This window comes from Rhinolophus ferrumequinum, chromosome 2 (assembly GCF_004115265.2).
Source record: "Rhinolophus ferrumequinum isolate MPI-CBG mRhiFer1 chromosome 2, mRhiFer1_v1.p, whole genome shotgun sequence".
NCBI classification, from domain to species: domain Eukaryota; kingdom Metazoa; phylum Chordata; class Mammalia; order Chiroptera; family Rhinolophidae; genus Rhinolophus; species Rhinolophus ferrumequinum.
Window position 1 is genome coordinate 79,904,477 of NC_046285.1, and position 14,040 is coordinate 79,918,516.

The 14,040-nt window shown below is 46.4% G+C and overlaps 1 protein-coding gene across 7 annotated transcripts in view; it reads right to left on the reverse strand.

Moving 5' to 3' along the window:
• The window catches only part of SCHIP1 (schwannomin interacting protein 1), a 669,020-nt gene that overhangs the window by 101,611 nt on the left and 553,369 nt on the right, over positions 1-14,040 (reverse strand). For 2 of the 7 annotated variants that reach the window (XM_033133854.1, XM_033133861.1), the window contains one exon: positions 9,371-10,066. The exons of 1 other annotated variant lie outside the window; for it this stretch is intronic. In XM_033133854.1, the coding sequence (XP_032989745.1) occupies positions 9,371-10,066 (696 nt within the window). Of the gene's footprint in view, positions 1-9,370; positions 10,067-10,437; positions 10,779-11,079; positions 11,116-14,040 lie in introns of those variants that run through there. 4 more of the 7 variants (XM_033133880.1, XM_033133901.1, XM_033133890.1 and 1 more) reach the window with 4 other exon arrangements.

The following is a 14,040-nucleotide window of genomic DNA, read 5'->3' on the forward strand; positions in this document are numbered from 1 at the left end:
CATTCTAACCTCAAATCTAAATTTACAACACTGCTGGAGATCTTAGGAATTATGAGGAAATTACCTCATTCCCTTTAAATTCTTTTAGACAGCGAGTTCTTTCCATATATGGCAAACCAAGAAGGAAGCAGACTCAAGTTATATTAGTTTAGTAGCTGCCACAACTTACCTGTTGTTTTGTCCTGGGCATGTCTACCACCTGTTTGTGAGCAAGTAGACCCTGGTCACTGCTAGCTGGCCAGGAAGAGTACCTGTCCTCATCTCTCCATCACCAGGCGGTCAATCGTGGACCCCGGTCAGGGGCCCTGGCCACTAGAGGTGCCCAGTACCAGATGAGCCACTTTTTTACGGACTTTGAATTGGTCCTCTACACACACAGGTAAACCGGCACAGGAGTGGAAGAGGAAACAGAGGCAGGCTGTGGACCACAGTGAGGGGATGCTAGAGGAAGAAACAACGGTGTGTGCTTCTGAGGGGTAACAGCATGACCCATCAGCTGGCGTGTGGCAACACAAGTGCGGACAGACCATCTGCTGCCTGGAGGCCAGGCTGAGAGGCTGCAGAGATGCTACTGTGTTCTCTGCCCTTCCTCAAGAAGCCTGAAAACAAGCCCCGTCTGCCGGGCAAATGGAGCAACCCGTGGAAAAGCCCAACACACAAACTTTCTTCTTAGAAGCTTTTTGTAGCACTTTGTAAAAAAAGAACTCTATGAATAAGACATTTCTACAAGGAAGAGTTTTGAAGGGTCAATCATCTCTATTAGGATATAGGCAATAAAATCCTCTGGAATTGATGAATTTGAAGAAATCAGTTGCTGACTAATGCATTGCTTCTTGTAATCTATAAAAAAATGAAGTTTCTTTTTTTTTTTTTTTTTTGGCATCCTATGCTAACATCCCGAGGAAGAAAGATTCACCATCACTTTCGTGGACCATAAATACTAAGAAGAGACTGAGAAATGGAAGGGATTAAAAGATGAACATGACATTGCTGACGGTGGATATACCAAAAAAGGTCACTTAACTACAAATAAATATAAAATATTTGGGTGATGTTGGGTAATAGTAAAATATACAGATACAAGTAGCAATTATTAGAAAAATCAGATATACAAACCATACTGAAGAAAACTGATAACTCTTTTCGCTTCCAATAAACTTTGCTTTAATACAGCCTCACATCAGTTAGACGTAACTGAAAAATACTTTACATGTACTTTTGGAAAACCATCAACCCGGTGTTGAACAAACCCTGACTGAGTTCATTTCTATTTCTACCTGGGTATTTTCTAGCCTAAACTACCACCTTTTGAGTTATATACACTTTATGAAGGGGAAAATATCACAAGAGTTGGGGGAAAAAATGGGAATAACCTAAAATGACACAGGTGTTGAAAAACATGTCCAGTGTAGAGAATAAAATTGAGTATATGCATGAATGAAAACAGAGACAGACAAGTAATGAAGATTAGTAGAACATGCTTGAGGTAATTATTTAACAAATATATAAGGAAAAAACAAAATTAGTCACAAAAATGAAACAGTAGCCAAAAAAAGAAAAGAAAGAAAGAAAGAACAAAGCAAACAAACCAAGAGGATTTGAAAAAATGAAGGCTCTTGCCGATTGGATGAGACTTGGTAAATGAAGGGGAGTGATAACTACAACTATCCCGAACCTGACAAGAAACATTAGTGATGAGCCCTATCAACCCAGGGAGAGCACTGTTCTGTTGGTAGAAATACACACAGTGATGAGTTGACGTCTGAATGGAAGAAAGCAATTTATAATTGCCCGAGACAACATGGGTTTTTAAAAAAAGAAAAAAGAACAATAAATTGAAAACTTTTCAATCAAGTGAATCCGCTTCCAGTCTTGAAGATGAGAATGGATCTGTCCTCCAAATTGACTTTTGAAAATACTTTTGTAAAAAGAAGGAGGCATTAGCTGAAGGAGGGCAGAGCTCATTGAAAGTGGGAATTGAGAGTCAGGTGACTTAGGCTGAATCAGGCCTGGGCTGAGGAAGTGGGTAAAGATGTTTCATCTCCATAAGACCGTTTCCTCCTTTGAAAACAGTGAGGGTTTGATGAGATGACCTCTCAGATCCTTTCTATCTTTAAAATCCTATTCCTTTTCTACTCATGCTCAATTTTGTAATTGACACTTGAAGTTTTACACAAGTTGTATGCAAAATAATCTCCCAGTCACTGACAGTATAAAGCTGTCCTAACAGCTCAAGGAGCATAAAGGAGCTAAAGAAAAACATTTGCAAAAGCCCTTTTGGTTAAAATATTTAGGAAGGAATTTTAAACATAAGAAAACAAAACCATTCATGTCTTCAAAGGCAAAGGTCCAGGGGTAAAAACAAATTTCTATTTGAAAATGAAAATGTAACGTTACAAAGTTTAGATAAGCTTTTAAGAAAGGACCTGGAATTACTATTTATAAGTACATATAAGAAAGCTCATATTATAGCAGCTCTGAGTAAATTTAAAACTAAGGGTGACAAAATACATTAACAAACCAAATAAGCATTCATCGAATGTCTAATCCTCAGGAAATTCCTGAGTCTGTATTATGTATGTGTTTGGGGAAGAAGGTAGATAAGAAACATACCCACGAAAAGGTAACCTAGAATATAAGACAACGCCACAGAAAAAGCCTGGAACCAGAGCCAGAAATTGACAGGTCTGATCTGAGTTTTGTCAGGCATGAGACTTTCAGCAAATCCCTGAACCTTGCTGGGCCTCAGTTTTCTCATCTCTAAAATGGGAATAATAACTGCCTTGTCCAATTCATAGGTGTCATGAGGATCAAATGTGGTAATGAACATGAAAACACTCAAAACTAGAAAGACTTTTAAAACCGAGTTATGAGGAAGTGGTACACAAGTGGAACAGAAGTTCAGAAGAGAGGTTGTTCAGAGCTGAGATAGTATAGTTTCCCCAAAGAGGTGGGGGCCCTGAATCAGAGCAGACCTTGGAGAAGCAAGTGCTGGGCGGTTTAGTGGATGACAGCAGCAGCATCTGGAACTGCTACTAAGCAACGGGCTCATGTTAGGCCTTCCCAAGAGTGAAGTAATAAGGAATGCCAGGTTAAAGGGCCTGGAGTTGAAAATGCAGGCAGAGCCAGAAAAAAATGGAGGAAAGTGACATGATGTCGGTTGTGAGACAGTTAAGGAGCTCAACAAATGTGTGATGACAATACCTGCACCTGCTTTTCAGATACGCACCCTGAAATTTTTCCTTAGGATGTTTTAAACAACCACTATGTGCAAACCAACTGGTCGGCCAAGGTTTCCTTTAATCCAACTATACCATTTTCGAAAGGTAAGGGTTCCACAATAGGATGAACCATCAGACGGGAGCTTAAGTACACACACAGCCCCAGAACTTGTAGTTTACCTGTGACCTATTTTGTTTTTAAACCCAACCTTTTTTCTTTAAAATCCTGACTATGTGCTAATGGATGGAGCAGCCTTTGCAGCTCTTGAACAAAAATCAACATAACTTAGAAAAGCAGGCCAAGATGGCTAAACATTTCAAGGTAAAATATCAAAGCACAGAAACAGTTAGTCGTGGTAAGGTCTGCTTATGGTGAAAAAACAAAATGATTTTCTCACGATCATGCAGGGCTCGCTAACAGGAAAAAGAGATAACTACATACCACACAGAACATTTGCACGGCTGTGTCCCAGGCTGCTGAATCACATAACTTATTAAACTTATAAACGTTACTATTTTTTGTAAGAGTAATAAAGACCTTTTAATTCAGTCTATTAAAAAAATGGGAATTCATGTCATTTAAACATAGCCCAAGTAACGAAGGAAACAAACTACTCAGCCATTCAAGCTACTGTAATAGTGTCATTGACGTGGAAGGAATAACTGGGCTGTAATTCTTACAGAATAATACACTGAAAATAACCTGCAATTAGCACCATTCTAGGACGAAATGTAGGTAATTTAAAGTTTGTTACTAGTTAATAGTGCAAACAAATAAAAAGACAAATTATTTTCAAGTACTTTGGAAGTAACTTCATCAAGAGACTGTGCCTTCAATTAACATGTCAATTAAATTTTTTCTTATCTTCTCATTAAAGGGGGGAAAATGCACCTGTCAGAGTCACTAAAAATAATAAAACTGCAATGAAAATGTTTTGGGTCTACAACTAGAACTCTTCTCTAATTAAAACATGAGTCCTTTCATTTCTGAACAATGGGTGTAATGACTTTGATTGAATGTAAAACGTAATCCTGGTGCTTTCTCATTGTTTTAAGAGAAAGGGGAACAGTCATCTCAGTTACCTGAAGAGAGATGACCAACAAGTCCCCCAAAACACAGATGGAATAGAGCAATTGGTGGGAGAGAAAGCCAAGGTTACAGTGACTCCATTAAGAATCATGGCAATAGTAAAACGGTACAATTTCTTTGGAAAACAGGCAACTTCTTAAAAGTTAAATACACACCTACCACATGACCCAGCCATTCCACTCCTAGGTATTTACCCAAGAGAAATGAAAGACTATGCCTCTACAAAGACTTATACGTGAATAGCACTTTTATTTGTAATAGACAAAAACTAGAAACAACCCAAATGTCCATCAACAGGGGAACAGGGTATGTCTATAAAACGGAATGCTAGCAATAGAAAGGAGTGAGCTATTAAGACACATGGCAACACAGATGAATCACAAAATAATTACATGAATGAAAGAAGCCAAACAAAAACTGAGTATGTATTATACGATTCCACTTACATTCGCTTCAGAAAACACAAGCTAACTTATAGTGATAGAAATAAGACCAGCAGCTGCCAAGGGACAGCACTGGGGGAATTACAAAGGGGCACAAGAATACTTTTGGGGATGAGAGATAATGTTCATTATCTTGATTTTGGCGGTGGTTTCACAGGTATACACATATGTCAAAACTCATCGGATTGTACACTTTAAATACGTGCAGTTGCTTATATCTCAATTCTACCTCAATAGAGCTATTAAAAAAAAAAAAGAATCAAAAGGAGGGAGAAGTGAGAGAAAAAATGGGAATGTGTTTCCGAGACAGAATAAGCTAAACATGGAGGATCACAGACACCGAAGGAGAGAAAACCTCATGGATAGACCACTGAGAAAAAGAAGTGAAATTACACTCCATTTAGGAAGAGCTGTGCATTGAGGCAGTGGGCACCCCCACCCCACTTGGTGACGTGTGGGGGAGTCCCTTGAGCAGGCAGAAACAGTGATGCTGTGACAGCAGTCCTGGAGAAGCAGGGGAAAAGAGGGAAACCTGAAAAGAAGGTCCAGGTTTCCCTCAGGATTGTCCAAGCCAGTCCACAGTCAGAGGAGGCAGGGAGAGGAGACTTTGGGATGAATACAAACGCAGGGGAATAGGACTCCCTTAAACTTGCCACCTTGGTTCTAAATCTGACATCAAAAGCACCCAATACCCTGGACTGTCCTTTCCTCTTTAACTGTGTGTGGCCCTTGAGCCTTCACACACCTGAGGTGACGCAGCACATACCAGGGCAGGACAGTGAGAAACACATGGGTACCAGATGAGCAGGGGCTGGCCAACTGGAAGGGGCACTTCTGGGAGTTCCGGTTGTTGGGTCTGCCTCCCCACCTGTGCCAGGCATTGGTGCCAGGTACAGGGGAGCTACCGGGGACTAGGCAGTACAGTAAGTAACCTTGCTGCCCTCAGGCTCTGAGATGAAGATGAGGGGTTGGGACATAGAGGAGGGGTCTGGGCTGCCTGAGATGACGCAGATTTGCCTCGGAGCAATCGGAGCAGCCAGCCGTGAGAAGACAGCAGGAAGTTAGGTCACCAAAGTGTTCCCTTTAGAACTTCTCAGGCAGCTCTGTGCTCTGACACTGACGGTTCCTGGCAGCATCCAAGCTCACCCTGTCTCTGGCGCCTGGCACCAAGGGAGACATTGGCTGCTCACACCCTTCAAGAAAGTTCAGCTCTAGGTTTTACATCCCCCCAAAACATTGTGGGTTTTTGTGTTTTTTAAATTGCCTCTAAATCTTCCCTGGATTAGGGACAACTGATTGTCCATGTATTTTTGAGACCTCACTGCTTCCTTTTGAGCGTATTGCTGCAGCTGAGAGAAGAAAGGAGACCGGGACATGGAATGAGAAGACCTGAATTCTATCATAGTTTTGCTTTGCAGAACTCAATGTTATTCCATTAAAACAAACCAAAACCAAACACTGTCAAAGACAAGAGACTTGGACGTAATGGAATTTTGATTACTTTCTAGTTTACTTCTGACCTTAATACTAAGGACGTGCAAAAAAAGGACTAATGATTGGGAAACCCTTTAAGCTATTTCAGGGAGGTGGGGGCTCTTTCCTTTGATTTCAAATTATTTTGAGCATTAAAATAGGAGAAAGAAAATCTAGTCTGGTGTCAGCAGAAAGAATAAAACCCTTCCTAAGTGTCTCTCTGGGACCTTAGGTCAATCACTGCACTCTGGGCCTCAGTTTCCTCAATTGTAAAATGAGAGGGTTGGCTTAGCTCTGTGGTGTGTGGGTCGTTCATTGATCATTCCTTGGATATTTGAGAACCTACTACATCCCAGGGACTGTTGCTGATACTAGGTTACAGCAATTAAATGACAGGCAAGCCTCCTGCACTCTAATTAGATTCTAGAGAGGCTAAACATGAAGGAGAAGGAAACAAGATAATGTCAGGGAGCGATAGGCACTAAGAAAACACCCGGGGAGTCCTGAGTAGGGGGAGAGTGTCTTCCTGTACTGTAAGGAGTGTGGTGGGGACAGCCTCTCTGTGGAGGTGAGAGCTGAGCAGAGTCTGGGATGATGAGAAGTAGCCAGACACCTGATTTGGAAAGAGAATGGTCAAAAGCCCTGAGGAGGGAATAAGCTTATGTGGTTCTTTTCACAGGTGAAAGAAAAACCTACCCCTCTTTTTCATTTTATACCCCTCCTCCCAACAGTACGTAGTAATCCCATTTAAATGTATTTATACACAATTTTTTTAAAGAGTAGCAAAAATATTATTTGATTTGAACAACTCCAAGAAAGTCTGTTTCTTTTACACAACTCCTTCGTTATTCCCAAATTTCTGTGCTCATGATTAAAATACTCCCACTTATTCCGGGCAGAAGTAAACAGGATTTAAGTCAGTGTTTTCCGAACTTTTATGACAGTGATCCACAGTGAGAAATAAATCTTACATTGTGACCTAAAAATGAAACAATAGTTTTAAAAAGCTAAGCTGACCTGGACTACCTGCAATGTGCTATGTAGTACATTCTACTTTATTAACTACTAAAGTGATTTCATGGGTAACTTATAGTTTGAAAAACACTATTTTAAACTAACATTGGCTAATAATTTTGTTCTAAGACAAACCAAAACATGGAAAAATTCAATATTAAACAACTTCAAAGGCCACTTGTCCCCTCTTCCTTTTTTTTTTACACACACTTGCATTAAAGCAATGGAACCCAAATTTCTCTGTGTGACTTACAGAGGAAATGCCCAGACAGAACATTTTTAGGAGCCTTGTGTGAGTATGGGGGAGGAAAGGAACCCAAATATACAAAATGTTCACTAGGTGAGGAGATACCTTTGGTTTCCAAGATTGCCCAAGAAGGAAAGATTCAGTCTTCACAAAAACAAGAAGAGAAAGGGTGTGTGTGTGTGTGTGTGTGTGTGTGTGTGTGTATTGGGGAAGGGGAAGCTGCTAGTTAGCCATTACATTCTAAGTGTCCAGAGGGGTATTTTGCATTTCTACCTCCCCTCACCACAATTCCAGTTCCACATAGACAGGTGAGTAACTGCAGCACTGAGAATCTTACCTCAAATTTAACACATAACACAGGGATGCTCGATCATATCTTGTTTAATAACTTTTGAATAAGGGGTGTCACCATCAAATCCTAACTTTGCATGTATACCTAATTATCACATTTTCCTGAAATGTATAAATGTTGTGCAAAAGTAAAGGAAACGTTTATTTTCAGGTCACTGTTGAAGTCCAAGGTGCTGAATGAGGTATTTTTTCCACAAACACTAAGTGGGAAAAGGATGTTTTCTGTTGCAAGGAAAAAGATATATATTGGCTGGAATAGAAAGATTCCACGTCTGCTAGGGGCCCTGTAAAGCTAGGATTAAAACGAGTGTGTTAATTTAATAGGTAGTTTCTCAAGGAACACTAGCGGTGGGCTCAGTCAGCCAAGGGCTCTCACAGATGGAAACCTGCCAATTTCTCTGTGAAACGCAGTTACCATCCTCACCCCTGAAGTCAGAAGTGCATGCACCCAATTTCCAGTAGCCCCAGGGCCCTGGAGCCAAAAAATGACACCTGCAAGCCAGCACTTCCCCACACTGCCACACAGCTGCCACACACAGAAAGCAGCACATGGAAACCGTGCCCTTCAGCCCCATTTAGGAAATCATTAATGATTTCAAATTACAACTGTTGCTTTATCTCAAAACAGTGATAAACAGGAGAGCTACATTCATGATGCTTTCTTTTGAGTCATTTATCTGCTCTCCTCTCAGAGGCGAAAAAAAGATATTGAGACAAGTATGAACCTGTCAGGGCTCCTCATTAAAGATGCAGCCCTCTTTCCTTCCCTCTTTCCCGCTCCAGCACTCCTTCCTCTCTGGATTTCCTGCGTGAAGGCAGTGACCTCCGGTGAGGAAGTGCAAGGGGCTCCTTATCACAACAAGGGGGATCCATCGTAGGGGGAGTGAGTCGGGAGACGGAGGCTGGATCCCCTCCCTCATCCTAGCAGGTTAATTCATAATTCACTCCGTTCCCCCAGGTCAACAATAGGCCCGGTTTCCGAAAGGAAGAAAGTCTTAGAGGAAGGCGGTTACCCATTCAAACACAGGAGCATCCCTGCTGCCAAACCAGAGGTGTGGGCAGGCGAGTGTGTGCGTGTGCGCAGGGACAGCCTATATATGGACGAGACAGCAGTGGCAACGAAGGGAGACCCGCCACGGTTGACAAAGCCACAACTATTACGACTTGAAATACCACCCGCAGGCACTGGCTTCGGTGCCAAAATCTCCCCGGATTTATTTTCAGGCAAGTGACTCACAACCTCGTCTCCCTAAGTAATTCCATTAAAATGAGTCGCCGGTTCCACTAACCCGACTTTCCGCTGCCCTCTGGCTGCCCCTCCCTCCACTCCGCCCAACCAGCAAACCCAGACAGCTAGAGCAACCGTACCCCTGGGGAGCAGCAGGCAGGCTCCCCCCCTCGCCCGGCCCCCAGGCTGGGGATGGATGAATGGGGCCGCAGGCGGCAGGGAGCGCCGGGAAGGCGTGTGCGGAGTGTGCGCGGGCTATGTACGCGTGTGTGCGCGCGTGGGCACGCACCCAGGCCAACTTACGGAGGTGGAGTTGGTCCTCGTCTGGCCTTGGTTCCGTACCTCCTGCTCCCGGAACTGCAACCCAGCCAGATGCTTCTCCAGCGCCTCCCAGTCCATTGGGGGCATTGGGGGCTCCTCCGGGACGCACGTCCCGCCGTCCGTGGGCTGAAGGCAGAGGCCCCCAGCCGCCGGGCCCCGGCTGCCGCGCCGAACCCCCGCTGGCTGGGGCTTCTGGGCCGCCCGGCAAGGGCCCCGAGAACTGCTCGGCCATCCGGCCACCACCACGTTGCCATTGTGCCTGAGGTCCTGGGGGTCGTGCGGGTGGATGTTGCCGTTGGGCACTGGGGGCGGCATGGCGGTGGTGGCCCCTCTACCCCCGCCGCCGCCGCTGCGGGTCCTGGCGCTCACGTCCCCCGGCTCCCGGGCCGGACAGCGGTCATCCCGGTACCCTCGCTCGTCGCGCTCGTTCTCCTCTTCCTCCTCCGCGCCGTCCTCCTCCGGCGCCCACTCATCAATCACCTTCTTCTGGTAGACCGGGAAGGGCTCCTCATAGTCCTCCAGGGCAGACACCAAGTCCAGGCTGCCCCCCGGCGACGACGAGGATTTGCACTCGGAGCAAGGGGTCACTTTGGTGGAGTTGGACTGCGAACTGGCGCGGCTGCTGCTGCTGCTGCTGCCGGCGTCACTGCCTAGATCCATCCCATCCTCTCGGTAATCCTGGGGGGAGGAGGCAGAGAGAGTGAGCCGCCGGGCCGAGCCTGCTCCGGCCGCCTGCTGCGAACGCCCGGGCCCAGCGCCCCGCGCCCGCCTCGCGGGAGGTGCGTCCCCCAAGGAGGCCTGCGGGCCGGAGCCGGCACAAGCCTGAGGCATCCCTATCCTAGCCCCCTCCTCTGCCACAACCAGACTTCCTCCGGGCAACGAACCCTCAAATCAGCAAAGGGGGTGCCCAGCCACCGGCGCGCACACTTTCCTTAAAAGGGGGCCTGGGGCGCGCATGGACTTTGTTTTAACCATTTTGCGCCAGGCGCGCCCCTGCGCCCCGCCCCAAGAATTCTCCGAGAACCACTTTCCCAGAGAATTATAATTACCTGGGGGCGGGGACTGAGAAGAAGGTGGGCGGCAACTAAATTTGCACCTCGCTCAATGCTGGAGACCACCCCCGACCCCGGCCGGATCCGCCCCTGCCAGCCGCCGGGAGCCCGGCTGCGCTCGCTCGCTGAGCTTTACTTTCTAAGGAGCGAGCGGTCCGCAGCTCCGAGGTCTCGCTCCCGCCTCCGCGCCTCCCGGGCCGGCCCCTCCTCTGCTCGCCGGAAAGCTCGGGGTGGGGGGCGTTCTGGGCTCCCGCCCGGCAGGGCGGCCCCCACCTCCCCTAAGGTGTGACGGGCCGGGGCGCGGCGACTGTCGCTGCAGGCGCCGCCGCCGCCCTGGGGAGGAAGGACGCGCCCTCTCGGCGGCGGAGCCGGTCCCGCCACGGAGCATGCCCAGAGGCTGCCGGGCGCGGTGCAGTCCGCTCTCCCGGTTTTCGCGGCAGCAGGCTGGGGCGGGAGGCCGGGCAGCGACGGGGCTGGAGGAGCTGGGGAAAAGCCCGAAGGAAGGGAGTGCGGGGTGTTAGGGGCGCAGAACCTTACGATTAGCAGAGGCTGCGCCCTGGGGAGGGTGATGAATTTTAAGCCCCAGACACACTCGTATTTTCTGGGCGCGCCTCAAGCCCTGTCTGGGGGTCTCGTTACCCCGCCTGAGCCTCCCGACATCCCAAAGTGCGGACCCCGCGCCTTCTAACCCACGGGAAAGTCCCCAAGTGATTCCCTGAGGACCTCCCTCTCCCACACGCGCACATACACAAGCCCATGTGGGAGCCCGAATGACGTGTGCTCGGTGGTCATGCCCCATCATTTCCCTCCCACCTTCCTCCTCGCAGCTTCCTCTCCTCCGTCGCCCAACTCCAGTCGTCTGGCTGCCTCCCCTTCCAAGTTCAGGCTGTGGGTGGAACCTGTTGCTCTAGCTCACGTTTCCTTCCCTCCCGGCTGCACGCTGAGGATGACCTCAGAGAGGTGTGTGTATGGAGAATGAAGGGGTGAGTATGAGATGGGAATGATACCTGACATGGTGGGGAAGGTTCTGGCGAGCCTCCAACGTCCCCTTGGACCACCTCCACACACGGAGACATTAAAGGAAAAGATCAGGTGACATGCTCCTGGCACATTCGCTGGCTTCCTTCAATTTTTCAGGAAACTGAGTCAAAGAGCCCTATGCTGGGTTTTTCAACTAGATGGGGTGAGGGGTGTGGAATCTTTTCACAGTGTATACGTGTATTGAATCACCATGGTGTACACTTTAAATACCTTACAATTTCATGTCAGTTATACCTCAAGAAAGCTGTGGATGGGGGGTGTACAAAGAAAAATAGCACTTAATTTTACAATGGATTGAAGAAAACCAGTTTCCCTGAACTCCAGATTTGGGCCTGTTACTAATTATTATCAGGGAATTCTAGCCTGGACTGGGCCACTAGCCTGACTTCGCACTGTCCAGATGCCAGACAGAGGATGGCGGAATGCTTGGGATTCTTTAGGGGGGAGTGGCTGCCACCCTGACATTTCTCCTAGGTCTAATGGGGACTGGGTGCAGAGACCCTTTGTTGAAGTGATTTCAGTAAAGTGAGACTCCTTCCTCTGCTAGGTAGGCCTGAGCCAGAGATAAGCTAGTCTTCTGACTTGTCTGCAAGCAGCAATCTTATGAATAACAGGAAAAGGGACCTTCTGTTCTGGCCCCTTTACAGCTCTTTACAGGACTGATTATAACTTAGAATGTCTTTTAGGGTAACATCTGTCAACAGCCTGCCTTATGCTCCAAATATGGTTTGATTTTGAGGTTGCTGCAGAGCCCGGGGTCAGCTTGGCTGCCCCCTGTGGGAAGGAGGTGGCCCTATGAGTGTGCAGAGATGTGGGTAGGAAGCATTATGTGCTGGGAACCAGATAGCTCCTTTTCAAGTAGTCACCATATGACTTGGCAAGTCTTAGGTCAGAGAAAGCTCCCTGCTCTGTGGTAGGACACAGGTAAATAGATCAACTGGGGTGATAAGGGAGGGTTGTGGTCTCAGTCCAATTTTTAAACATTAGGACCTCCTCAACCACCCACCCACCCAGAATCCTTCCTTGGCTTCGGCTCATTCCCCTGGTGACCAGATGGTCTGTGTTCAGGGAATGCAAAAAAAGGCCTTAGAAAAAACATTTGGAAAGGTACATGCACTGCCAAAAATGCATGGCATTTCAAAGCCAAATAGAAATATCTTTGAATTATCTGTCCTTTTAAATTATTCTCTGACCAGATATTCTGGATCAGATAGGAAACTACCAGGTTTCCTTTTTTTTTTTTTTTCTTTTCTTTTCATGCAAGGTGTCTGGCTAGTCCAGCATCCATTCTGTTTCCAGCTTTCCATCGTCTGCCAAGAACCCTCCCACTTTGGAACAGGAAGCCCTGCCAATTACTAGGCCGGCAACAGTCTACAGCTATGTCCAACAGGATGGAGAGATGATTTGCAAAGTGATTGAAAGATCCTGTTTTCCTGGTTACAGAAAGTCTCCTCAAGTTAGGGGCTTAGGGTTGACAGACTTCGATTTGTCCCCTGCAACCTCTGTAAATTAAACAGCAGAGATGTAAGTCAAGTGGGAGTCATCTCAGATCAGCACCTTCCCCCATCAGTTACCAAGTCCTGTCCCTCTCAAAGACCCACGGCCCCCACCGTGGTCTAGACTCTGTGTCCTGAAATTACTGAACAGTCTCCCAACTATCTCTGCCCATTCTCCTCATTGCCCTAAAGGAACCGCTTCCTGCCCAACCTTCCCCAACTTCTTTTAGCAAATTTCTATTCATCCTTTAAGTCTTAGGTTAAATGTCACCTCCTCCTAGAAGACTTCCCTGATTCTTTATACCTTGTCAATGGCGTCAGGTGACCTTTCCGAGCTTCTATGACACTCACTGAACTTACCACACACAGTGTATTGAGGTTGCTATTTAATTGCTTATCTTCTCTACTACTCAAGAAATCCATTTTATATGAAGACCCAGGCCACATATACATATAAAAACATGTAACTGAAAAAAAGTTTCATAAAACTCATATTTTGTAAAATCCTGTCCTATTCATTTAAAACAAAATGCAGTCACACCTTATTACATTGATTTCACAACCCTTAAATGGGTCAGGGTTCCTAGTACAAAATGTACTCTAAATTCCATGAAGGGTGGGGCCATTTCTATGGTTTTCATGGTAACTGGAATGGAGTAGGAGCTTCATCAATATTTGTTGGGAGTTATTCATTATAATAACATTTAATTCATTAAGTCCTCAAAACCCTACGAAGAAACTATTATCCCTATTTATGAGGATGCTGAAGACAGTGAGGTTAAGTAACTTGCCTAAGGTCAAAAAGCTGGAAAGCTAGGTGGCAAAGCCAGGATTTGAACCTGGGAAGTTTGGCTTCAGAACCCTGGCTCTTAGTCACTCTGCTAAAGTATCCCTTGGTCTGGAGGCATATGGAGGAATTTACCAAGCAAAAATGTCACAAGGGTCTCCTTTCAGCAACCTCAAGCTAGATCCCAGGTTACCTGCTCTGCAGAGGCTCCTTGGGCAGTAGTTATGTCTATGCAGAGAAGAAGGCAGCTGGTAGGAGCAGCTGCTCGCCTCTGCT